Here is a 27,993-nt window from a genome sequence, read left to right as displayed (position 1 = left end):
TAGTTTGCATTCTCTCTGGATTTTTATTCTTTAGGAAGAGTTCTGTTTGGAATTACAAAATGCACTGGTAGAAATAGCGGTGAGACTGGCGAGTGCAACAGGAAAAAGTGTGAGAGACGGAGAAAGAGGGGAGTGACTGAGAGATCAAAGGTCCAACAGCCAGTTTGAACAAGTTCATCAACAGGTTTTGCTAACCCCTGCATCCCTTGACCCTCTCATCCAAAGAAAAAAGGGAAATTATACCATCTTTTAAACTGCATGTTCTTTTCTTCTTTTCTTTTTTTCAATGCATTAAAGACGGTTATTTTTAGTGGCATCAAGAACATGGATGTGGTGTGTCTCAACCCCAACAAACAGAAGAAAAGAAACAGGACTGACTTTAAAAGTCTCTTCTATTTTATATTCTTTTTTCCCCCCCTTTTTTAACATTTTTTTTGTTCTTAAAAATATAGAAGGAAAAAAGAAACACTGCTTGAAAAACATCTATTTATATCTTTTTTTTTTATTTCTCTGAATTAATTAATGTGCTTTTCTTTTTATGTCCTGAAGATGACATTTAACCCACGGTGTGGCATGCACATTGCACATGCATTTCTGGAACTAGATTTTTATTATTTCATTTATTTATAATTCTTTTTTCTTATTTTTTATAATCTTTTGTACTTAAAAAAAACCCTTAGCGACTTTACATTGCTTTTTAAAGACGTGTGTGGTTACTCAGCGTGTTAGTGGATGTTGCTGCAGCATGTACACAAAGATGGAAAGTGAATGTTCGGACCTTTGCAGGTTTCATTCATGGGAAGATTAGCACACTTACACACACACACACCCACACACACACATTTGTACATTATCAAAATGATGTGACAGAACAATTTCAGAGATTTTTGGAGACAAATCTAAATTAAAGTGAGAACATCAGAAACACATTCAAACGTGAACATCCATACTAACAACAACAAAAAAAAAATAGTGACACACCGTAACCAGGAGCTACAAACAAACCAGTCTGATTTTAAGTGTAGTTAAGTGAAAAGTACTCATCTGTGACATTCCACTAAGGCTGGAAAGACACTAGTAGGCAGTTTTTTTTTCCATGTCTACTTTTCTTGTCATTGCATTCTCTGGTCAACGTGTGATAGGCCTCCAGGTAAAATGTAACTACAGTTATTTTAAGAAACGACGTTGGGGCTGACAGTGCTGTGACCAGTGTTAGTTGAGGCACACAGAAAAATACACCAATAGAAATCAGAGGAGTGAAACACACTCAGAAAATGTGATATATATATTTTCATATCATTTCTCCAACCTGTCGGACCTGTGCTACAGTGAGGTTCCATCCCCTGCTTTTTACCAAAGCATCATCACAGGTGATTTCTGCAAGTTTCCTTTGTCCCACATCGCCACCTGTAGGTAAGAAGTGTTAATGACACTGCACACCCAAGCGGCCTAAACTTCAATTTCCAGACAGTTGGAGGTCCATCAGGGTTGGATAAACGATTAACTGGTAATAAAGCAAAAGCAAACAAAACGAAAATACATCAATCTCATTCTCACAATCATTGCTTTGATTATATTCAGTCATTAACAAAGAAAGAAAAAGTCAAAACAAACATTAAAGAGTTTCTCTCCTTTCTGTGCCTCTCTATTGGTCTCCTCCTCTCTCATGTTTGAACCCCAAACCCTGGAAGACTTGACGGTGTTGCTGATTTAGACTTCACTGTCGCCTCATGAGGGAAAGAAAGAAAGTTTATACCCTGCTACCCATTAAAATAATGTCTGAATTACAGTCTTGGTTACAAAAAGGTACTTCCACTAAAAAAATATGTGCAATTCCAGCTGGGTAAGTGGCAGGCATTTGGCACAGCAAAAATAGACGCGCAAGCAAAAAGGAATTCCGCAGAGATCCACCACTAAACTATCTAATCCCACCCATAGCCCTCAATTGTCGGCTTTTTAGTGCACGTAAAAAAAAGAACTTTCTTTAAACATTTTAGGAATTGTGAGAGGAATGCCATTCGGAGCTCAAAGAGAGAAACAGAGAGCTTTTTATTTTTTTTTACTAAAAAGAGAGAAACTCTCACAGACGACAAGAAAATAGGGCAGATAGAGGCGTTTTCCTCTGGACAGTCGATTCATCGTTGACATTTTTCATTTGTATCATTCATGCAGGATTTCAAAGGGTGTACAACTCTGCAAGTCTAAAAAAAATAAATAATAATAAATCGAAGCTGTGTGGGGTGCAACAAAAGATTTAAGCTTCCATGTTTTGAAGAAGAGGAGGAGGAAGAAGAAGAAGCAGCTGCAGGAGTAGAAGAAATGCTGCAGAAAAGAGTTTCTGGTTCGTTGTTCCTGAAACCCATCTCCATTTTTTTGTCCTTCTTTTGATCCTGGATTGAGTTTTTTTAGACATCCCCTTTCCTCTTGATTTTGACAAAGTGACTTGTCAGCTTATTTGCAACACCCCCACCCACTAAGCCTTCTCACATTATACAGGTGGAGGCTCCTTGACAGTTTATTTAAAAACAGATGATAAAACTCATCGATATTCGGTTGGTGGCTGGGAGGGTTGGATTTCAATCTCTAGTTTTTTTCTCCAGCCAACTCAAGAGAAGTTAGCCCGTAGAAACAAAAGGAAAGAATAAGAAACCAAAATAAGAGGTTGCTCCTTTGTCTCTGACTTTAAAGTGTCTTTAATCGAGTTGCAACTCTTGACATCTTGTTAGTGGCTGTAGCTCGTTGCCAGAGGCATGAATAAGACACAAAGAATAGTGTCCATCACTCCGTCCACTGCTATAGAACTGGAATTTCAGCATGGTCTCTTTTGGCATCAAGCAATGATGGCCGACAACACCAGCAGAACTCAGAGGCTGGCACCGTGTCGTCGTTTTTCCAGATCCTGCCTTAACGCTTTTGCTCCATCCCGACATTCACACACAACCCCGCCTCCCTGGGGACACCCATAGAAACGGAGGCGAGGAAAATAAAAATAAGAATAGACGACAAAGAAAAGTTGTGGTTTCCCTTGGCAGTCACTGCTCTGGCTCAGAGCTTTCTTTTTTTCTTTCGCTCCAGGTATCGATATTTTTCCCCCCTCCATGTGTCCATCCCACATTCCCAGAGGCTAGCACCAATCATCTTCCTCCGTTTCACTGTAGGGTTCGTGCAGGCCTTTGCGGGGACCCCTGGGGTGCCCGGCTGGATGGGGAACCTTCTGAGGCCCGGTGTGTGGGGGTCCATGGAGGTGTGTGAGAGGCGATGAAGCTCGGTAACCGTTGGGCAGACGGCGCTGAGCGACGGGCTGGACCTGGCTCTGCACAGGCCCGGTCAGGGCAGTGGTGGGAGGGGGCGCGTGGCGTCCAGGCGAGGTGCGCGTGCCCTGTGGGTGGGGATTGTTCACAGGGTGGGGCTGCGGAGGAGGAAGGGGGTGGGGAATGTGAGGCTGCGGTTGTGTGGGGGGTGGCAGTGGGTGGTTGGCCAGAACATGAGGGTGGGGGTTTCCACCCTGCATGGGGTTTGGCTCATAGGCAGGCGGTTCATGGTGCTGCTCATAATCCTGGTTGTAAAAGCAGCCGTCCCCTTCAGCTGAGCCCCCTCCTCCACCTGCGTCTCCCCAGCGGGGCGGTGGGTGATGACCCTGGCGGGGAGCGCCATGATGAGTCATCGGGAGGCCGGCAGGGGGAGGGCCCTGGATTTGAGGGGGCTCTGGAGAAAAGTGACGAGGGGCAGGGGGTCTGCTCTGGGGCCCCCCAGGAGGCGCGGGCATGGCCTTTCGGACTACAGGGGAGTACGTGACGTGGGGCCGAGGGGTGGAAGGTGTCTGAGGCAGCTGTCGGCGGCCCCGCCGCGGCGTACTGGTCCCCGAGGTGGATGGGACCGGACTCCCGCTGACCGAACTACTGCCCTACACGAAAAGTGAAAAAGCAAATAAAAAGAACGAACCACAAATTCACCGACAGAACACACAGAGGAAAGGATGGAAAAAGAGGGCATGAACCACGAAGAGAGTCCAGAGAGACGAGAACAAGAGCCGCAGCAACAGGGAGCATAAAAGCACCGGTCATGATTGAAGTGGAGGAGAGAAAAAGACATCAAATAAGAGCAGAAAAGCATGGAGAAGTGGATTCCAAAGAGCAGCATACAGAGAGAAGCAACATGTCACGCAGAAGAAAGAAAACAAGACAGGAGAAAAGAAGAAGGAAAAGGTTTCATTTTAAGACCAGTAAATGCAGAACATGCAGGGTAAAAAGGTTGACAAAATGCACATGAAATGTGTTTGATTGACACAAAATATTGTTTTGTGTTTTCACATTTCTCTAAATCAGCTGATATTACTAAAAGTGAGGAATTTTCAACAGACCTTTTCTCTTCTTTTCAATGTTTTCTGTATTTGAACCGAGAACACATCATTGGACCCTTCAAAAATGCTTCATTTAGCTTAAGTAAAATAAATTTAGCAATTACTCAGCAAAAGAATAAGCTCAGTCATTGTTTTACTTAAAGACCCACTCTGATAGAAATAGTGTTTTTGGTGTTTTTAACATGTTCTTGTGACAGTTTTCTGATCAAGGAGAACACATGTTAAGAAAATCAAGCTCTACTTTTTTTTTTTGTTTATTAAAATTATTGTGAATCACCAGCAGGTGAAAAAAATTTGTTGGAAAAAGAGTTTATTTGTGATGAAGAAAATACGGGCCACAAGGTCCTTGCTCTGAGCTCTCATCAACGGGGAGGGGAAAGGGTGGGTGGGGTTGCTCTGTCCCTATAGTCCAGCCCATATCCCAGATGCAAAATTTGAATGAACTACTGCCGCTCTGCAGAAACTATGTTCTAGAAAACGACAAAGGTTTTCTGATTTTGGCTAAAAATGGCACAAACATCATTAGAAGACCACTGGGAACGCATTTGCAATAGATCAAAGGATGATCAGAGTGGGACTTTTAGTAAAATAAATTAATGACTCATGGAATTTATATTGCAACAAGGAAACGCTGATCAAAGGAAAAAGTTGGAAACAAAGTAGGAAATATAACCATAATCTTAATTTACTTTTTAGTTTAAAAAATATTTTCTGAAACCAAAAAAAAAGAACAGACCCATTACATTTTACATAAACTCTGATTATGTCAGCGTTCTTTTAGCAAGCACGTAGAAAAAATCAAACCTCTCAAGAAGGTAACTTAGTGGATGCTATTTAGATGAGAAAGGAGTTCACCATGGTAACTATCTAAAATTTACATTTATTGCATATTTGTTTCTTCTTTTTTTTAACAGAGGGAAGAGAGAGGGAAAAATGTGAAAGCGGGGGTAGAAGAAAATGAAAGAAAGAGATAGGGGGAGAAAGTGGGGGAATACAAGTGCTGAGTTGCTAACTTTAGTAGGTTATGATTTTAGGCACGTAACATTTATGCTGCATCTGCTGGAAACACAAATGTTACATCCAAAGGTGAAATTCTGACATAAGCGGAAGACATCTGCCCATCAATACACTGTGGGTTAGGAACAGGTTAGGATGCATATTTGTTAACTAAGTGGTGATCACAAACATTCATCTTTGAATTTGCATTATTAGAATTCAGAATAATGCAAACTGCTTGTCGAGGCATGAATAATGACATTTCATGATGTAAAACATATTTTCTTCTTTAAAGTTGCATACATATTAGCCATACTGAATGTGGGTAATGTTCTTAGTGAACTGACTCTCCTGCAGTCTGACTGCTTTCAGATCAAAAGGGCTTCCGATCTGACCTCGCGTGCACACGCTGACCCAGAACCCACCTGTCTGTGTGTTATGCACTTGCGGCCCTCGCTGGGCGATCTCGACCAGCGGCGGTCCCTTTCCCTCTCCTGCTCGCGCTCCTGCTCTCTGTCTCGGGAGTGCCTGTGTCCGTACTCTCCCCCTCGCTCTGCTACATTGTGCTCCTTGTCCAGGGAGCCGTGGTGGTGGTGATGGTGGTGGTGGTGTTTGCGGTCTTTGGACCGGCCCCTGTCACGGTCACGGTCCTTCTCTTTTGATGCAAGGTCACTAGACTGCGTGTTGGTACTCAAGTCTGTGCCCAGGCCTGAAGACAAAGGAGGATTTCATGCTTTATGAAAGGACTCAGTAATCTGTAATCCAGGGCTACAAATTAAGATAGGATAAAGATATTTTATTTTTACATTTTTTTATTTTATTTTAATTTTTATAGGAAAACCATTAAACTGTAGACACCATCATCACACTATTCCTTTATTCTCTCCCTTTATCCCTTTAGTCTTGGCAGGTTTTGTCTGTTTTTCAGTTTACCTTCATATTTTAACACTTTAAAATGCTTTACAGGTCATTTTAGAATTCGAGGAAATTTTACGTCTCCCCCCTCACATTTCAAATAGTAGTCTCTGACTAAATTGACTTGTCTTGAGACCAAATCTACAAAAATAAGAGGAAAAGAATGCTTGACAAAAGTTTTACCAATACCAAAGAAGTCTGTATGGAATTTGCCATTTTTTTCTCTTGCTCTACCTCCCCATGTGATATTCTTAAATAGAACAGTTAAAATTACCTTTACATTTTTTTTTTAAATGTTGAACTGTAACACTTGAAGGTCACTTTACTTTGCTGCTGCCGCAGACAGCAGAATTTCCCCATCGGGAGATAAATAAAGTTTTCTCTCATCTTATCTGTCAAATGAAGAGCTCGAATAATGACTTTGTCTTCAACATGGCTGACTGTGTGTCGGGTGGGACACACTTTTAGCAAGAAATATGTCTGCCAGGAGCATGCACAAACTCTCTCCACATCCTGTGTACAGTAGTGCAGACTAAAAGCTCCACTCTGGGCATAAAGAACTGTTCCATGTTCTGACTATCTGACTTATGTTCTCATTAGGATTTTCTGTTTCACACATAAACATTACAAAAAAAGAAAAAAAAAGACCTCTTTAAGTCTGCCACTGCCACTCTGTCCCAAGCCCGGATAACAAAAGAGGAGGGGTGAGTGAGACTTTATGGTGGCAACCACAAATATGTCACAAAAAAGGAAATAAAAATAAGTAAATAAATAAGTTCATAAAAGGAAAGGGGGTCACAAACATCAGCCAGTATGCGTTATTCTGTGAGAGTCATGAATGTGAACCCCAAATTAGAAATGATTTGGATGAAAATGTTTCAAGATCCACTAACTCTAAAACTGAAAGTTTAACTTGATGGTGGCGCTACAGCAAAGGTCTTATCATCACCCAAACCAATAGGGTTCAAACTCTTGTTGTCATTAATGTTGTCAATAAATTTTAGAAGATTTGTATGAAAACATTTCAAAATACATTAATTTTAATTTAAAAGTCTGACCTGATGGTGGCGCTAGAGAACAGGTCAACCCACTGATCTGTTTCATTATCAAGGGGTTATTTATGTATTCAACAAATAAACAATGTGCCTGACACAAAAACACTTGGATAACAATTTTACGTTAATTCTTTTCTGAAGGCAAATAACCCTGGGTTCAAATTGACCCCAAGGGTGAAATGTGTGAGTGATATTTGAGGATAATATGAGGCTTAAGTGTTAATGTTAAAAAAGTTGCATTTAACTTTGTTCTTTATAAAACGTCCACATGTATATTTATTAAAGTTATACTATGTTCTTTCTAGGTTAAAAAAGGGTTCGTTAAACATTTAAGGGCTTTGCACAATAGAACAATAGAAGGTCTTGTGTGTTGTCAAAACAGAAGATGTCTGGACCTGGGGCCTGTTTCAGAAATGAGGTTCAACCAACTCTGAGGTTGAACTTGAACTCTGAATTGGTCAATCGGGAGATTAACAACTTTGAGTTTTCTGTTTCAGAGAAGCTGATCGGAGTTAGGTCAATCAACTCTGAGTGGACTGATTCGGAGGTAAGCGAGCGCACCGCGACTATAAGAAGCCATTATCAATGGAGCGCAGATATCACGAGTCACCATGGCAACCGTGAAAAAAAAGAGGTCTGCGTATTTTTCGCCAGCTGAACTTGACGTGCTGCTGCAGAGTTACAGTGAATATGAACACATATTCCGGAAGAAAAGCAACACCGCTGCATTTGCAAAACAGAGACAGTTAGCGTGGGAAAACATAGCTGCTCAAGTTAATGCCTAAGTTTGCATTTAAATCATTGTTATAAAATATTGACTGTAATAACTTTTTAAATAGCGTAAGGACTGAAATAAAAAATGGCGATATTAAGGTGTACTTTTGAAGTGTTATTCCTGGTGTAAATGCATGAAATGCTGCATAGTGTACAGAACCAATCTGGGGGGGGGGGGGAATGCATTTAACGTCGGTAATGTTTAGAGGACTTTTTTGTTAACCTTCCCCTCTTGCAAACGTTGATCAGTTTAATATTAATACATGCAATTGTGATTTTAAAAGTGAACTTTTGTCTACTGTTGAACCTTTCGCTGCGCGAAGACTTCTCCTTTCTTTTCTCTCGTCTTTCCGACCGACCGTGGTCAGAGGCGCAGGGGAGATTTCCTTCAGGGCCGAAGGGAATTCTCCTTCGGGGTTCACTTCCCGTTCGAAACCCTCAACCTCCAGAGCGGATTAAGAATGACTGCAAAACAGTTATTCTGGGAATGACACCTTCTCTTTATTTAACTAAGTGCTCCGTCCTCCGAACACACAATATATTCCACGCACACACCTCCGCTCCGTGCCCCCCCCCCCATCTGCACCTGCAATCGCCCCTCCCCTTGTCTCTCGTGGCTCGCACCCCGCTCAGCACACACACACTGCAACACTACCCTTGTATTGATCAAGTGGTATAGGTTTATATGGGATTAAGAAAGTAAGCAGTGCTAGCAAATTGTGTTTCCAAAAAGTAATTGTTACATTAATCTAATTCAATGTCCCTGATTTCATTTTCATGTAGATGCAATCCTGCAGGAATTAAAAGAACATGGCAGCATCTAAAATGAAGTATAAAAACATAATTCAATCAGGTCAAATTAGAGCATGTCATGGGTGTAGGCTTTGTTGACAATATTTGACATATGAAACATCAACATAGCAATACATATCTAATGTTGTTTTCATTGTATATATGGAATTGACTGCAACGAAAAACGGTAACGCTCAAACAAAAACGTATGGGGAAATTACAAAAAATCGAGTCTTCTCAAAATCCTCACACGACGTAAATGTAATTCTCTACGAATTAATGCAGCCTCCTCGTCTATTGGGTCCTCCAAAACAGGACAAGCCATTCTTGTCACTTGTCTCTGTGTGACGGAAATTTGGGCAATAAAGGTTAAAGCGAAAAATACCGCTTCGTCTTTAAAAAGGGGAGGGGACCGGCAGAAACTTTGAGTTTGGAGAATAAAACCTGCTCCCGACCAGGTTAGGTTCACAGCGTAAGTAACCATGGACACTGACTCCGAGTATAAGTTACCTCTCTTTCAGAAACGGGTTTGACTTACTCTGCTTTCTCTGGTTTAACAAACCTCCCATTCTGAAACGGAAAACCCAGGGTTTCCCTGATTCCACGGTTAACGCACTCAGAGTTTACACTTAACCTCCTTTCTGAAACAGGCCCCTGATCAGGACAGTAGCAGGGACAAAAAAAAGACATCTCCTTCTGATGTGAAAGGATCTTATTGATCCCCACCTGTGTCGGCGTCGTTGTAGCGGCATAGCGACCTCTCAGATGCCCGATGGCTTCTGTCTTTTCTCCGGTGTCCGTGTCTGGAAGCTCTGCCCTCCTCAGGTATCGGCCTCTCGATGCTGTATTCGTCGCCCCCTCCCTTACCTCTGTGACCCCTCCCGGACCTGCTGTGGCCCAGCGATGAGGCAGAGCGTTTCATTGGGCTGTTGTCGTGGATTGTCTAGGAGGGAAAAGAGAGAAAACCACCACACGATGGAAGGAGAGGTTTTTTGTTTGACTTTCATATTGTTGTTGTTGTTTTATTTTCCGTAAGCGATGGAGCAGGAGGCAATAAGAATAATGAATGGGGTCTGCTTTTATGCAACTTTAACAGGCAGATTCTGACAATTTAACCCAGTTTGCACATTTCCATAAATAAAAAAGAGAATCCGGTATGCCTTTTATAAGGAATGAAAGCAAAAAAAACCTAAATTTGATCTGTTTTTGTTAGATTTAGCAATTGCTGAGTCTACATCTTCTTTCCATGTACTGTAAAAACAAAGAAAGAAAGACTAAAATATATTTTTAAGATAAAAACTCCACCTTCAGCAAATGCATTTATTTTAATTTTATGAAATTACATACTAGAAATCTATTTCTCTCTTAGCGCAGACATTTAGCTAACCCTTTTGAATGTAAGTTATAATTGCAATAAAAATGCAAGAGAAATTATACAAAATGTCAACATTCAAATGCTTATTTTAGTATTTTTGTGTCCTCTTTTTTGTTTCTTTTCAATGTGCTGAATTTGTCCCCATTTTTTTTCTCAAGTCTTGCTAAATTATGATTTGATCCAAATATTGCAAATATGCAAATATTTTCTTAAAAACTACTGGAAGACCTTAAATGCAAATGAACTTTTAATTTAGTGCAGTTTGATGTCATATACTGTAAACACTTTTATTTATTTTTCTTTTTTTTTTTATAAAACAATATCATAACTATTAGTGCACTTCAGTAACCCTGTTACTTCTTAAAAAGGGAAACTATTTTGGAAAGAAACATAAATAAAATTGTCAACTCTGATTAAAAGACAGAAATGCAAGAATTAAGGAAAAGTTACATGCTGGCATCAACAAGTCCACAACGCTATCCAATCATTAAAGACCCACTCCGATTAAAATCATATTTTTGGTGATTTTAATATGTTCGTGTGGCTTTTTTCTAATGATGGAGGACATATATGTTAAAAAATTAAGCTTAAAATTGCATTTCTGAGTATTTCAAATCAAAAAATGCCGTTTAAAAAATGTCTTTGTAATGTAGAAAATGGTAATGCTATATTGGGGCTGTGAGGGGCTGTAAGCTAACGCGAGAGCGTGGAAACAGATGGGTGACGGGAAGTGGGGGCGTGCTTGCTCTGCATCAACATTTTCACCCACAACTCAGAGGGGAATCTCTACTGAACTCCTGCCGCTCTGCAGAAACTTGTATTAGAAAACAACACAGGTTTTAGATTTTGCCTACAAACGGCATAATCATGATTAAAAGACCACTGGGAGGGATTTTACACCAGACAGGGGTGGGTCTTTAACACCAAGATATTCCATCAAGGTGTTGCATTCAAGGACGCACAAACATTTTCCACTTCTACGTGCTTCAGTACAGCCATGCATGGGCTTTGGGGTGGTTCTTCATCTATTCCTTCTACATCGTTGAAGCCCCATGCTCTAAAGGGGAACAACCACGATTCAAGAAGTCGCTAAACTGGCTACAAAACAATTTAGTTCAAATGAGGTTTTTTTTTTTTTTAGCAATAAATGAGTTAATGCACATGTGTATGAGTCAGCAGGTTTTCTGTCACTGTACTCCTTCACACATTCACACCTAGTTGAAAAGACAAAACAAACTTGCATGCAAGTAACTGGGATTCGATTCAGATGGGATACTATTGGCAGTTCTGCAATAGTCAAGCACACAGGCATGAAAACACAAAGCAATGAAGCACAGGCAGCAGCTGAGCAAAGAGGCACGGAAAGTCACGGAAAATCAGAGACGGTATCTTCTGAGTTCAGCCTAATTCCCAACTTATTCTGGCAAATGCATCAATACACGGACATTACAGAGATCAGGTTAAAAAATTAGGCTGGCTGGCAGGTCAGAGTTCATGCTGTCAAACATGACAAAAAATAAAAAGAACGTTTCCCCTAGAAAATATAGACACGACAAAAAATGAGAAAAAAAAACATTTAGGAGGAGCAAAACAGAAAAACACAGAAGGGGGAGAGGACAGAAAGACAGGGTACATACACTGAGATTACTGCCACGGTGCTTCCCTTTTCTCCGCTGCTGTATGAGCACAGAGAGGACACACACACAAGCCACAAATACACCAAAAGTATGGTCACAAGTGGAGCAAACACATGAAGGGGAGAAGGGAAAGAAGCAAAGGATGACACCAAACACAGACGAGAAGTAAAAATGTTAGTTTAAACCAAACAGAAGGATGGAGACAAGAAAGAGGAACAGAAAGAGAAGGAGGGACAGAAGACACAAGAAGGTCGGATTAGACATTGAAGCAGCAGTGAAGGTGAAAGAGAGACACTTACCACCAATACTGGGAGTGGTTTTCACCACAACAGCGTTCTACAGACACCAAAATGCTTCATCGACAGTCACAACGGCAGGGACGACAATTCAAAATATACGCACAAATGGATTTGCACTCACACACACTAACACATTTTATAGAAAGCAACAGTGAGGAAGGAAGGAGACATACAATATGAACCTGACACACACCTAAACACACACACACACACTTGTGCTTTTTCCAGTCCTGCTTACAAAAAAAAGTTATTGAACATCAATTCAAAATGGATTCAAAAGGATTTTCAAAATAAAACTCAAAGAGGGCAGAAAAGTGTTTGCGTGTGTTGTGTGCAGATGACAACCAGAGCACTCACTGAGGAATGGAGAATAATAAATGCATGAAGGTAAGACAACCACAATTTTAAAACCTTCATACAGGTGAAAGATGGGAAGGAATGAAGACAGGCGGGGAAAAATACCACAAAAAGTCTGACTTTGCTTTCCTAGTTTCTGACCCGGTAACAGTCAGGCAAAACATCTCCATGTTTTAGCCAGAGCTGTTGCCTTCAGAACACTTCTTTAACTGTTAACTTGTAGAAATCCCAATGTAAGATCGAAGCCTTGGTATTCAGATGAAATTTAAAGTAATTTAAGAAAAGCTTGAAGTCAAATTTTTACCAAAAAGATGGAGAAAGGAATGGGGAAATACAAAGACAGCGGAGAGGTGAGAATGCTGCTCACTTGGTTGTCGCCTGGGAGGCGGGGCATGGAAGCGGCCCTGCCGTGGCCTTCCATTGGTGGAAAGTGCTCAGTATCCGAGTAACCATCCTGCCCCATCTCTTTCATCTCTACCGTCTGCAAACAGAGCAGGAGAGCAGGAGATGGCTGACATGAGAACGGACAGAGAGCATGGGGACAGATGGAACAGTCTGGAAATGAGGACTTTAAGGAGACAAATGTGATTAGGAGGATCACTTCGCATGGAAATGTATGAGGGACTTTTTGACACTTCTAAGTCCCACTTTTCCCAAAGGAAGGGATGTAAGAACAATCTGTGATGTTGTTTAGATGAGATTTGTTCACACTGAACCAAACTTTGCGTTTGGTTGTCTCTGAACCTTGAGAATATGACTTTTCTTCATCCAAAGGACATGTCTCTCTCATGTAGAAAAACTCAAACGACAATGCTGGCCAAGAGCAGCACCGACAGACTGCGACAGAATATGATGGTTAATAAAGATGACAGTTGCTATGGCAGGTTATTTTGTACAAACCATTATAAAAAACACTTATAGACAAATGGATGTAAATTTTTCATTTGCAAACTACTGCTTAGATGGAGGATTACTTACATTTTCCAGTACAGACTGGCCTAATTATTAGCTTAAATTGAAGAATGCTGCTACCTCCCTAATGAGGCTCAGACTGCTGAAGCACTCCGTGAGGGGTGAAAAGTCAAACAGGAAATGTGAAGAATAATGTCTCTAGAATTGACTGTATATGAAAGCTGGATTGAGCGACACCCCCCCTTCCTCGCGTTCCAAACAGGAAGTAGCCGCTGGTTCCAAGAAGCTAAAATCCCATAGACTGCTATAAAGAAATAAACAGTTATTACTCAGTCATTGTGTTTGTTAGAATAACTATTCTTGGTGTAGTCCCAGTATTAAAATGTTAATCCTACATTTTTTTCATTAAGTTATGAACTGACCAATCAGTGGTCTCACATTGATATTTGAACATCATTGATTGACAGATTCTCTTGAGCCTTTGTTGGGTGCTCAGTAGTTGCCATAGAAACAGTGACTCAGGCCTATTTGGACAAATCACTGCTTATTGACTACATGTGGTTTCAATATGGCAGCGACCAGGTAATAAAAATGGTGACTGAATTGACTTTTTTTAGTAAAGCATTTTCAATGGTGACATCACACTCCCTCAGTCCAGTTCTCATATACAGTCAACGGTTTCTATATAGAAATGCATTCATGCTCATTTAAAGGAAGGAAATTACATAAGTAACACAAACAGTACATGATGTTTGACTGTGGAGAACTAAAACTGGAGGATTTGAATGATCCACTGATGGCAGTGAGGATGGTACAGGGCCTCTGAACGCTTCTGTTTTGCGTTAATTTGGCTTTAATTTCTGGTATGAATAAGTGGATAAACATCAAACATGTGCTCACCGACAACTCCTTCCTAAATTTCCTCAGTTGTAGTGAAGGAAACAAGCTGTCTAATTGATAGGTCACACTTTGATGTGCTTCTTAAATGTGAAAACACAAAAAATGTTGAAAGATCCCTTGTGATGAGAATGCAGTTTACATGCCTAGTGCGCACAGAGTGTGAGTGACGTGTACCTGTGAGTTGCTCATGCCCCGCAGGCCGTCCTCAGCGTGTCCTTCTGGACTCCAGCTGCCAACCTTCTGGGACATGGCCTGAGCACGAGCCGTAACCCACGATTGGCTCTCGGGGATCCCGCCCTCCACTGGTCTGTGACATTCACACCAAAACACAGACACGTCTTCTCGCTTTGATCTCCTCCAAAAGAAATGACCTTAGTCAGAAAGAAACAGACTGAAGGCTTGAAACTCACAGGCTGTTGACGGCATCTGTTTTCTCAGGTGGAGGCAGAGCGTTATTCAGTCCCGGACCACCATCATGGTCGGGAGTAGGTGGCTCCACGCGCTGAAACAGTAATGGCGTTCGATTCTGTTTGAGATATACAACATGGCCATCGCCAGCTATCAGGCAGACTGACGGGATGGAGGGAAGAGGAGCAGAGCAGTAACAAAAAGGAGCAAAGCCAGGCAAACATGATCATGGAGAAGCAGTAAATGTGGAATCAACTCCCCCAGCCAGCAGAAGAAAGGCTGCATTCAGTGACCTACAGAACATGATGTGCTACAAAGATCAATAAGGAAGAGGTAATCTCCCTGGAGCTGGATCACGGGTAAAGATCAGAGATCAATTTAGGCCTCATCTGATGACTAGAACACCGAAAGACACCGCCCCCTGATATGCACAGTTAAAGCAAAACAAGAAATGCTGAACTACAAATAAAAAGATTAGAAAACATGAAAAAATAGTCCTGAAGTCAAGTGAACCCCAAAATAAAGACACTTGAGATGTTACCATGACTTTGATTTATCTGCAGTGCTTTGGCCCCATGCTTTTATGATAGCAAGTGGTAGATTCTAAGGGGCTAGAAGTTGCTGAACTAAGCAGGAACTCATCACTTTGTCACTTTAGTGATGGCAGGAATATACAGACTTAAAGCTTTGTATTATTCATATTGCATTTCATTCGTCCTTGTAGGTTTGGTTTTAAACTACACGGTGGGCCAAAATTTAGAAAATGGTATAGTTATAATCTGCCGGAACAATACCCTACCTTGATATACACACAAATAGACAGAAAAGAATGAAGAAATGTTACAAAAGAAATCATTATTACATTTATTTAAAATTCATCTTTATTATTCCTATTAAAGTAGAGGATAAATCCAGCAGGTAGACTTAAGTATGCGGGTTAAGATGCAAAGAATTATGGAGAAAAAGTAGAATTAGTAGAGCAGAGAGCTACAACAGTTAAAAATAAAATAAAAATAGCTGAGGGTATGTTAGAGTTATGTAGGAGAACATTTTCAAAAAGACGTGCAATGAGGAGGATGCAACTAAATCAAATTTTCTGCTAAGCATCACAAAATTTAGTTTAGTCATTGCAAATTTAGTTAGGAGGAGCTTGAGTTTCTCTGTTTTCCCTTAGAAAATAGCTGATAAGGGTAAAGGTAAAATGCCACTATGCAGTGCTAACAATCCAAGGGTGCAAGCATGGGTGATGGGGGGTTTGTTAAAGCAAGAAAGAAGCCATAGTAGAAACTTTCTGGAGCTGTGACAACACTTGAGTCTAAAAATATTGTTACTTGCTACATACACTCTGTGAAGTCGTTTTTTCCACCATTTTTTTTTCTTTCATGGATTAATGTAGAAATCACTAATTCTAACAGTGTCCACAAGATGGCAGCATTTAATTTAGGGCTCAGGAAGGAGCTGGATCAAATGGTGAAATCTAGTTTTGCCTGTTAGACTGACTGACTGAATGGGGACTCCTCCCTGATTTCCAGAGAGGCTGTCACAGCCCAGGCAAGGAGAAGTGAAGCTACACACCTGTACTTTTTTTTTTCAGCGTGTCAGTCTGCCTTTTGTTTTAAAAGATCAGGTGCAGGCAGCATGTAACCCCACAAGAGACTATAATACCTGCTCGTCACGGAGAGCCTGGGAGCGTTTGATCTTGCTCTGCCGGTAATACTCCATGATCATCATGGCAGCATATATTTTTCCCACTGTTAGGTCTGTTGCTGCGGAGAGGAAAACACGTTTTCCAGAAGAATTAAAGCCACTCTGCGGACTCTGAGCACCAAGACCAGCAGACTAAAGCTACGTACACACTGCCCTCAGTAATGCGAGTTCAATCGGCCACTTCCAATGAAAAAAAGCATGTAATCGTGCATTTTGGGCATCCATGCAAAACTCTTGCATTCACAGGTAAAGTAGCTGTACTACTGTAGTAGTAACTGTTTTTGGGCTTTACGTACAAAATGATGCCAGTCAAACCAATCTGGGACTCGGTTTTGGTAATGGCATATCGATGGCACCCCTTTTAACTCATGGAACCATTTAAAAATTGATCACGGAGGAGAAATATAAGGGTATGTACGAGATTTGTGCCGCTTCGACATTTCGCACCAAGCCACTTCCAGCTGTAGGTTGCGAACATGCGCTAGTAAACAGTAGAAAAAGAAGAAGAAGCCTCTCGCTGCTTGTCCAGTGTGAGCACCATGGGCGTTCAAAAACGCCCGGTGTGTACGTAGCTTAAGACTTTTACCTCTCCGTAACATGCATATGAAAAAAAAGCACAAAACAATAAACATCATATTTCGAAGAAGTGAATACAATTCAGGTCGCACACTTCATCATGCTACAAAACTCACATTGTTTGCATGTGTGGTATTATTACAGTGGAATTAATAGTAACAATGCATGGGAAGTGACATTCATATTACACGTGACTTATGTTGTAATGAATGACAGTCTGTTAGCGCTTATGAATGTATTCTAAAGCAGGACAGTAAAGTATAAAGAGCCTATTTATGATGTTGTTCACCTTTCGACACATTCCTTCAGCGAATCATCTGTCACTGATTTACACAGGTGGTTTGGCAAAGATTTATACACCAGATGCCCTTCCTCACACATTTTTATCTTGGCTGGGGACCGGCACATGGAAACGCAGGTTTGGGCCCGCTTGTGGCTATGTAGCTCAACGGGTCTTGCTCAAGGACCCACACTGGAGGAAGCTCATTGCGCCTCCTGGGAAATGAACCCTGGTTTCCCATGGAGCAGGCCTACACACAGCCAACTGGGCCATCCAGCCGCCATGACCAACACCATGATGTGGGTAGAAATAGAATTCACCAAGCAACTCTTCATAAAGTTAGCAGCAAGCTTGCTATATAGTGCGATTACAAAGAGACAAACACAAAAGTCAGTGAATATCTGATTCGTCCACTTTGCTTGTTTCTCTCTGTTTTACAGGCTTCAGTCAGAAAACAAAATGTCATACGAAAAACGATCTGATTGGCTGACACACATTTTGAAATCATTTTGAAAGGTGTTACTGTTTTGGTAAGTTTTGGCTGCAGGAACCTTTTCCAGTGCATGGCCACTTTGGGAACACTAAAGGGCACTGTATTTAAAATGAATGTAAAGCAGCTGCATTGACTGAACAAATGCGATTACACAAATGTTGCCTGTTGAAGTATCAGGCTGGGGCTAGATACCAGATATTTAATGTGGGGCTGAACAGAAAGGAGGGATGAATTGTCGTTCCTATTCTCAAAAAAACATTTGATTCTTCAGTTTGTGCACCTGGACACACTGAAAGATGCTTGTCTCGGTCACATGACACGATACTAACAATCCCGTCTTGTGAAGCTGGATTTTCTGCAGCGACACAGCAAAACAAAAGTACCGGACTACTTTTAAGAACACTCATTGTCTCCTTTTCCCGACCTTGCTTAGGAAAAAAAGACCTAATGGCTCAAACTGATTTTGGTAAGCTAAATTCCTATGCACTTTTTAAAATGTGTTTTATACCGGCCTGTAAAAGGATTGTTTGCTGTAAAATCGATCCATGGTGATAAAAAAACTCATGACCTTCTGGTCTACAGAACTGACTCTTAGGAGCAAAAAAGACTTCCACAGAGAGTTTGTCTTTAAGTCTTTGGTTTTAGAGACAGAGAGATTAGGGTCTAGATCAGGCTTGTTCAAATCCAGGCCTTGAGGGCCAGTGTCCAACATGTTTTCCAATCATCCTGCCATTGAAGCTCCTTATTGGCTAAACACACTGATCCAGGTAATCTGCGGCACATAAGGCAGGATTTCTGGACAACCAGCTGGACCCGTGGTAAATGAACGTTTTCTAACTGGTAAAATCTCTTGTACTGTTATTTTTAGCAGGAAACCCTGCTTAGACCTGGACCAGGGGATTCTGAGTTAATACTAATTGGGCACATTTGACCCAGGTAACCATTAGTGAAAATGACATGTATAGCTGGGATACAAATAGATTTGTAGATTTTAACGATCAAGGTTTGGCAGCATTGGTCGAGGTGGCTGTAACCTCTGATCAGAAATTCAAGGGTTTGGTGTGCTCGCTCACGTATCGAAGAGTTCCTGGGCAAGACACTGAACCCCACATTGCTCCTGGTGGTTATAGGTTGGCACCATCATTGTGCGAATGTGTGTGAGTGAATGGGACTGTGACTGTAAAATGCCTTGAGCCTTCAAGGAAGGTGGAAAAGCGCTATGTAAGTAATTATGTGCAACCATTTTTAATGTTTACATTTTTATGGATGTACATGCCTTGTCTAATGTGCTTTTTCTTTATTAGAAATCCTCATAAATCAATCATACATTGTGTTAAGTGAATCCATGTTGGAATCGTGGTCAACTAAAACCATCCAGAACTTACACTTGTGTGGTGTGACCAGCAAGTCTAAGGTCTTCTGGGAGAGGTTAGGCCAAATCGCCATCATCTCTTTCCTCAGCTCTGAATCCATCTGGTGCTTGTCGATCCCGCCTGAGCAAATTCAGAACAAAAACGAGTGCATGCACATACACGGATGTATGGATACCAGCATCCAAATTGATGGTGACAAATGAAGAAAACATACGAAGACACAAATTTGATCATTCACACCCATCAAGGTTGGTTTAAATAAGGTAAGAGACAGAAAAAAACAGAAAAAAAGACAATAGATTAGTTTATTTGAGTCTTCGGGTCTTCCATTTGGTCAATGATCTACAACCAAATGGCAATAGATTTCAGAAAATACAAAATCATATCTTTAAAATAAAAATGAAAAGATAATACGCTACAGAGTAAATACAGATTCCAAATTGAACATACCCTTAGCAATCTTAATATCCAGAGCTGTGCGAATCAGAGCCATGAGAGTGGAGTTAAAGTGGACCGTGTTGTCATCAGCCACCGGCAGGTCCATACGGAGCAGTCTCTGCAAAAAGCCAGCCAGGGCGAGTGGTGAAAACATTGGGGAGTAAGTGGAGTGTGCAAGGGACCCCCAGGTGAAAAAGGAGAGGGGTGCCACTTTAAGAGGAGAGGAAATAGGGCAGGGGTCTTACAGGAGCTGTGCACATCATTTCTACCAAGCCTGGACTACAGAGTATGGTCAAACAGTCAAAAGGGGTTCAGCCTTTTTAAAGCACCTAAAAGTACATGTCCAAATGTTCTCTAATTGAATCAGTCATCACAAGTTTGATCATTATTACGAGGGCATGTGGAGATGTTAGGACGTTTAAGATGAATCATCTTTTACATGAAAAGGATTCAGTCTTCTCTGATTAAGTAAATACTTAAGGAAGCATTGGACCTCCTTCAACCTTAAGAAAATGTGTTTTTATAGAATTCAGGATTTTTTTGGGATCAAGCAGCACAAACAAAAGAGGAGTGGTTGACCATACCTTGTCTATCTGTCTGCCTGAAATGACTCACAACAATTTAAATCTCAGTTTCTCAGTATTTACACATTTAATTCGTATATTCACATATTAAAAAGTCTTGGTTTGTCTTTTTCATTTTAAACATTTCTTGAGATTATTGTAGAGTACAAAATCTCTTAGGCTATGTCTGAATTCCCATCCTAATCCCTAACTAATAAAAAGCTATATAGTGCGAGACTATGTAGTGCTCTGGATTTTAAAAGCAATTCCGACACCATGCTCACTACTTTGTTTATTGTACACGGTGAATATGACGTCACAGATTTCATGAAGTGAAAATCTAATCAATATGAGCATTTCATGACAAACTACTTATTAATACACTGTGTTATGACGATGAAAAAATTGATGGTTTATTAAAAATACTTTTTTTTTTTGCAAAAATTGTTTAAATGCAATGCATTGTGATCTATATTCACCAATCTAGTGAGCATCGATGCACACTGATTTTATGCAGAGACCTCCAGGAAATTTCAAGAATTTGGAATTGTAGATTCAGACAGCACTACAAAATGGCGAACGCACTATATAGTGCACTATGTGGCGAGTGGTGAAGGAATTCGGACACAGCCTAAGTGTGGCTCATGCTGTTGAGCCTTCTATGGCTAAATCTTGGCAGAGACTGAGCAGCAGCTCCCTCTAGAGGTTTGGAGGTTTACACGAAAACTGACAGAGACCCAAAAGTAAACCAACGAATCAAAATCAAACTGACTGATTGCTCTAAGGAGGAAAGTTTGTAGTTTTCATTCGTTGGTTTGATACTTTGAAGGTCTTGTGGACTATTTCGCTAAAATTCGGAGAGACACAAACTTACAGCGTGATGTTCGTGTTGTTCGGCGACAAAAAATGACACGTAAAATCATTGGCAACCTAGCATTCAAAGGATCATGCAACGCCCCCCCCCAATTCTATTTGATTGCAGGCTCTTTAATCCATCCTCCCCCAAAATCCTCCTTACACATCCCGCCCCCATGCAGCATGCAAAACTAACATGCATTACAAGACAAGCGGCCATGCAGCATTTCAAAGAAAACATTTTCTGTTAGCATCATTAAAATGACTTTGTAAGTTGTTTTTTTATGTGGCTGTTATTGAAAATCGGACGGTGCCACTCTGAAATGATGGAGTCATTTGCCCCATGGCTAATTTTCTGAGGTGTAGCGTGTGAAAAATGAGCAAAAGCTTGAAAGGTTGATAGGTGAGAGAGAGCAGTGTTCTGTGGATGCAAAAATAAAATGAAAAAAAAAAGCCACCATGGAGGCATTAGACTACCTAATGAATTCAAGAATCAGTTTATAAATGGACCAACATATAAATTAAAAAGAAATCCTATAATCAGAGTAAACTGATAAAAGTTGATGGAGAAGAAATTGAAATTAGATCGATCCTCCCTGAAAGCTATTCTAAAAAGATCCATGTGTCATTTTTCTGTGGAGTGGCTACAACACAACCGCTTTGTTTAGGATTCTTCAGCAAATGTTGCGATACAGACTTTAGCATTGCCTTACTAGTTTGAGCTAAGGCAAAGAGATCAAACTTAAGAAATAAAACGTTTTTATGATTTGCCATTCATGATCCATTCTTGCTCCTGCATTTGGTTAACTTCTCCCAAAAGTGCAACTTATATATGATTCCTTTTCTTTATAAAGCATTTTTTGGCGACTTATACTCCAGAGCAGCTTATAGCCTAAAAAATATGGTATGCATGAAAGCCTATGTGCTTTTATAACCAAAGAATTAAAGGCTACGATGTTTCAACTAAGTCAGAAAAAAAGGCTTTTTTGTCAATTATACTTAACTTCAAAGCTGAACAAAAAAGGAAAGTTTTCTTTGTAGGTATACATTTGTGGAAGCGTGTATTTTAAAATAAAGTTATGACTAAAAAACACAAGTAAAACTATAATTGAGTGATAGTGATAGAACTACTTTGCATTGTCAAAAATCAAATGTAGCTTTTAATAAAGTATTTCTTGGACTGACACATGAACTACCTGCATGCTAAAGAGCAGTGTTATAAACTATTTTATACAATGTCACATTTATTCCCTACTTCCCAGATAAGGAGAGGAAGGAGGGAGGTAGGGTAAAGCTGTGGCTGAAAATGGCCCAATCTCCTGGGTCTCCAGGCTGTTTTTGGTTGGCAGCCCACATGAGGCTCATTCTGCCAATGATTTCTCATGAGACTGTCGATCAGATCACACAGGAATTCATGACAACAAATAATGCAATTTAGATTTCTCCTGTTTCTTTTACACATCACGTCAATGTGAGATCTCTGTGGCTGTGTAGTCTTTGACCGACGATGGGGGCATTGTAAGGGAGGGGGAAGGAGTTTATCAGCCATGCAGAGAGGCGGATGAGTGAGTGTGGATGCATGGGGATGGGAATGGGGGGAGTAATATGCAGAGATGAAGGGGGCTGGAAACAGAATAGAACTGCATTGACGACAGAACCAAAAGATAAAGAGAAGGCTGGACTTGCAACTTGAAAAAGGCTGCTGGGGAACTTAAGGCTGCTACATGAAGGGTGTGAGAAAAAAGAAACTGCATCTGTATGGCAACCAAAGACTCTCTGAGGAAAACACAACACTGACAAAAGCCCTTCTGCTCTCTCTACCATGAGAAGTAATAGTCAGTATTCTATGTGTAGGTTGGTAGGACAAAATATGACCTACATCTGTGTTTCTGCGTGTAAGTGTGTGTGTTTGTGGTTCATCCACAGGATGGAGCGAGTCAGAGGACATAAGTCTAGCGGACCTTCTGAGCCCTGCTGCACACGTGCTCTGATGTAAAACTGTTGTTAATCAGTGTCTCCCCGTGTAAAACATTTCACAAAATGAAGACACTGTTCCTGATGCTCATTTTAGGGATGCACAATGCATCAATAACATTGATAGTCATAGTGAAATCACAGTGTGCTGTGTTCTGATTGGCCTGCAAGAAATTGTAAAAACATTTCATAGCAATTTTGAGCTTTTTTGTGCATTTCTGAATCTTTAGATTGTACTTTTGTCAATAAGTGCCGAGTGATTTTCTCTTCAGTGGTTAACAAATATTTTACTACAATTAGGAGGATATTAAAATAGATTTGGATATTCAATGAAAATCATGATTTTATTGTGTTCTTAACATGTTGTGACCTTTTTCTAATGACGGAAGATATATAAAAAGAAAATTAAGCTTAAAATTGCGCTTCTGGGTATTTCATTACTAAAGTCATTACGAATCAGGAGCAGATGACAAAATGCTGTTGGAAAAAGCTTGCAGAAGCTACAACGGCAAGTCACAAAGTCCCTTCTCAGATCAAATCTAAACCGAAGATGACTACATCCCTGTACATCTTCGTTTTCCTCGTCCGATCTGGCATCTGGCTCAAAACTGTATGGATGGATAATTCCAATTTTGCTCGTCGTTTTTGTTGCACCTGTAAGGTTAGGTTGGGTTTGTGAGAGGCTGTAAGGTAGCAGGAGAGGATGTAAACAGATGGATGATGGGAAATGGGGCAGGGCTTACTCCACGCTAACAATTCCGCCCACAACTCTGAGGCAAACGTCTAATGAACTACTGTCACTCTGCAGAAACTATGTCCTAGAAAACGGCACAGTTTTTTGTTTATTTTGCTACAAAACAGCATAATTATGATTAAAGACCACTGGGAAAGCTTTTGCAGCAGATCAAAAGATAATCAGAGTGGGACTTTAATGCAATTTAGTCATCAAAAAAATGTCAAAAGTATGTTTTTATGACCACATTGACCTTTTACATTTGTTTGAGTTCATCTAAAACATTGTAAATATTCATTTAGATACTTATTTAATATACCATGATGTAAAAAAAAATATTGGGCCGGCCTGTTGAGATAGATGTTCATATGTCCTTGTGTCCAACGGTGCAAACGAGCTGAGAAGGTCCCTCTTTTTCATCCCCTCCTGTGGATCAAAAATCCCCTCTGGACCCCCTTTGACCTGACCGTCCTGCTATCCCCCCCCCCCAGCGACTCCACATCACCACACAACGCCACAACACTGACCAGCCCACCTTGACTTTCCACAAAAAGAAACAGAAACAGAACCAAAGAAACAATAAACACTAAATGTTACACCACGTCAAGAGATCAATCCGCTACAATCCCTCCGAACCCCCCAACCCCCATAAAACCCTCGGCTGAGGATGGGAGCCTCTCTAACCTTGTAGGCCACCCGTGCTGGACACCTCTTCCCGAGGCCTAGCGGAGGACTCATGAGCCTCAGCATGTCATACATGTCCCTGCAACTGATCCTGCCACTGCATCATCAGCCAGAGCCCACAGCCCAGTAACAAATTCAACAAACACAGAGAGGTAGACAGTGGTGAAGAGTTCATAGGACACTTGGAAGGAGAGAAAGGTAGAGGTAAAGAAAAAAAAGGGAAAAAAATGAAAGCTAAAAAGCAGGAAGAAGAGATTATTGGACTAATTTGAAACGACGTGGTATTTGTGGCCTTTCATTGCAATATTCTCCTTCCACTTTGTCAAAAAAGAAAAGGGAGGAGAATACATGGGGAGGACAGGAGGAGGCTGAGGAATGAAATTTGAGAAGTCATTATTTCTTATAGTTTTCTTCAAGAGGCGAAGAAAAAGACAAATGTTTGGACATCCACAAAGTCTGTCACTGTGAAAAGCTTAGTGGGTAAAAAATCAAACAGATTCCCAAACAGGTATGGATTAAATTCAACTCTGTGTTCAGAAAACCAGCTTTTTCATTTTAATCTTTGTAGTTGCTTTAAAAATTGATCAATCTTTCAATATTATTGAGAAATAGCTGCTCATCTTCTATTTTAACTGTTTTTTTGTCTTTTTTGAGAAAATCAATGAAGATTTTAAATTATTACCCAAACGATGAAGATATATCCTTTGAATGACATTTATTAGAACATTTAACATGGGGGAATCAAAAATATGTATTTTATACAAATAAAATTCATTATTTGAGGGCTTGAGATCTCATTTAAAATGTTGCTTGTTTTTGCCATACTTAAAGAAGCTTGTATTGATAATTTTGCAATCTTTGTCAATAATTATGCTTATATTGACTCAGAAAATGAAGGTCAAGTAGGGAGGGCAAAGCTTTCTGCTGGGGGGGGGGGGGGGGGGGGGCAGTTGTCCCCTCTTGGCCCCCTGTAGCTACGCTCCTGTGTCACATTTTCTGCCTTGCAGAAACAATTATTAAATATGACTTTTTTTTTATAAAATTAAGAAAACTATGTCTCATTTTTCCTGAAGTAATAAATTCAAAGCCCGCAGCAAACATTTGTACAGACTTTGAGCTTGTTATTTTATACATTTGGAAATATTTTACCTTTCTTTGTTAAGAATTATTTTAAATATCATTATTTAAATAAACCATCTTCAATTTTACTAGGAAAAGAAACTGTTTTTAGCAAACTATCCACAGAATAATGGGATTATTGCAAAGATTAAAAAGCTACGACTGTATTTTATTTCCTTTAGTAATCCTTCTCCATGCTCTCACATTATCACAGTAACAGAATTTTCGATTAAACTGCCAAAACTTTTCGAAGCCCCTGCGTATTAAAGGTGTGCCTGCATTATTTTTTTTAAAGAGGGTGTCAGAGCTTGACAGCAGGCAGAAAGCTGCACCTGCTTGGATGGAAGAGGGGAGGAAGAAGAAGAGGAAGGGGTGTCAATGCAGTTTCTGTCTTTCCCCGATCCCCCACAAAAAAGAAAAAGAAAAAAAAAAAAGGAAAATACAATGCAACACTCCAGTGGGCAACCATAGCTGTCTACATTCGAGCCAGGGCTCCACAGCAAGCAGAGAAAAATATTTAAAATAGTCATTAATGGTGCAAAACCTCTAGATGTGCTTCACCCACAAGTTTGAGTTAGTGCATTTCACATGCTTGTCTGGGTGTCTGCATTGTCCCGCACATTCTCTTAGCAGTTCAGAATGCAAGTCATGGTGGACAACAAGTTGTTGGTTCAAATGAAAAAAAGAACAAACAAAAAAAGAAAAATAACACGAAGCAGCATTCACTCCATTCCTGGATGCTGTGGCTAGCAAGTGTGGTTGAGAGGTTTCATTTGAATGGAAGTCAAACCTTGCAGGCCACCCTATGAGGGCATTTCTTGCCTAAGCCGAGAGGTGGGTCGATAACTCGTAATAAACTGTACATGTCCTTATAATGTATGCGGCCGCTGCAAGAAGAATACAGGGAAGTTAAATGGGAAAAATGACAAACAAACAGCAAAAGAAGAAAACAAACACACACACACACAAATGCAGAGAGAAGGAGATTGGAAGGAAGAGCACAAGTTTGGCAAGAAGAACATGGTATCTGAAAACACTTTTGTAAAAATCACTTGACATTTACACTTGAATGCACACAAAAAATAAACATCAATTCACAAAAAGACAGTCAGATAGATGTAGCCCTTAGCACTATCATTTCTTTTTTTAAGGCTTTCCCTGTTTCTTATTTATTGCACTGCTTTTTACTAATTCCTTTTCTTTCCACATTTGAAAAACAACCTCTAAATGGCAGTGTGCACAGTGTAATTTAAGAAATAAAGCCAACGACTAGAAAAGCATGGGCTTGTTAATTGCTTAATAGCTGCTTGTTGGGTGTTAACCATGTTGTTTGCTTCAGTTTTTTCTTTTCCTTTTCTTTTGTAGATTTCCTGCAGCGTACAGATGTACTAGGTGTATGACGATTAATCTACTTTATTGATTTATATTCCTGCGACCCAACCAGATCAATCGAACCACGGGCCATCACACCGTCAATGCATGTGGCCATACAGTGTGGTAGAATGTTCTGACAATGTTCAGTTTGTATTCATTTTAAGGGGGAAAAACAGCAGTGGGCGGAACTTTGCAAAACCAAACTCTGAATGAATTTGCCTATATTTCTTGTTCACCTGTTTGTTTGTACAGATATTTAAGATACTTGATTATCTTGCAAGAAATACAAGGAATGTGGAAAACTTCATCTGTACTGTTCAGTTCTGGGTATTTATCTCTAAGTCACACTGGTTGAATGTTTGGCTAAAGATGTCCTGGATCTAAGTTAGTGAACTGAATCGTTCAAAATGAACCAAAATCAACTTTGAATCGTAGCGTCAACCACAAATTATGAAATAAATCGAATCTTGTTAAAATGAATTGTTACATCCAAGATGTACTACAGTTTAAAGGACAGTTTAAGGGCAACACAGGGGCACTGGGAAACAGATACCATGAAACTTAGCATGTCTGCCTCAGACATTTACACCGCAGGGAAGTTTTCAGTGGAGAGTAGATGTTGCCACATTGTGACAGTTTATCGATTCCAGAAGAGGGAGAGGGTTCAGGAATGGAGAACGGATATCTTATGACAGTTTACAGTGGGGGTGAGTAGGGAGGGGTTGTACGGCGTGACAGAGATAACCAGATGCCTGATGAGGTTATGCTCCAAACCGTAACAGCCCCCTTGCAGCTGTTTCGCCAGTGCATCATTCTTCTTTTTTAGGTTAAGGCCTGTTCATACCCGTGTTTCCACTTAAAAATATAGTATTTGGATTTACCAACACGACGATGAATGCTGTCTTTGCATGGGCCTTTCTCTGCTTGAGAAAACTTGTTAGAGCATACAAAAAGTGCATTTAATAGATCAGAATGTTAGTGTGGAAATAGTGTGTTTGTGAATGTGCCACAGGAACAAGCTGGATATGATGTTAATGATGACAT

The 27,993-nt window shown here is 40.4% G+C and overlaps 1 protein-coding gene across 18 annotated transcripts in view; it reads right to left on the bottom strand.

Moving 5' to 3' along the window:
* The window catches only part of LOC101170273 (voltage-dependent P/Q-type calcium channel subunit alpha-1A), a 92,893-nt gene continuing 64,900 nt past the window's right edge, over nt 1–27,993 (bottom strand). For 8 of the 18 annotated variants that reach the window (XM_023957626.1, XM_023957628.1, XM_023957631.1 and 5 more), the window contains 11 exons: nt 26,366–26,462; nt 19,660–19,765; nt 19,222–19,329; nt 16,446–16,546; nt 14,783–14,898; nt 14,547–14,679; nt 12,928–13,041; nt 11,905–11,943; nt 9,619–9,835; nt 5,782–6,065; nt 1–3,904 (listed from right to left, as the gene is read on the bottom strand). In XM_023957626.1, the coding sequence (XP_023813394.1) occupies nt 3,125–3,904; nt 5,782–6,065; nt 9,619–9,835; nt 11,905–11,943; nt 12,928–13,041; nt 14,547–14,679; nt 14,783–14,898; nt 16,446–16,546; nt 19,222–19,329; nt 19,660–19,765; nt 26,366–26,462 (2,095 nt within the window). In that variant the 3' untranslated portion in view covers nt 1–3,124. Of the gene's footprint in view, nt 3,905–5,781; nt 6,066–9,618; nt 9,836–11,904; nt 11,944–12,927; nt 13,042–14,546; nt 14,680–14,782; nt 14,899–16,445; nt 16,547–19,221; nt 19,330–19,659; nt 19,766–24,456; nt 24,554–26,365; nt 26,463–27,993 lie in introns of all 18 variants that reach the window. The other 10 variants (XM_023957627.1, XM_023957633.1, XM_023957644.1 and 7 more) reach the window with 7 other exon arrangements.

This window comes from Oryzias latipes, chromosome 8, assembly GCF_002234675.1.
Source record: "Oryzias latipes chromosome 8, ASM223467v1".
Classification (NCBI taxonomy): domain Eukaryota; kingdom Metazoa; phylum Chordata; class Actinopteri; order Beloniformes; family Adrianichthyidae; genus Oryzias; species Oryzias latipes.
This window is presented reverse-complemented; position numbering and strand designations above follow the sequence as displayed.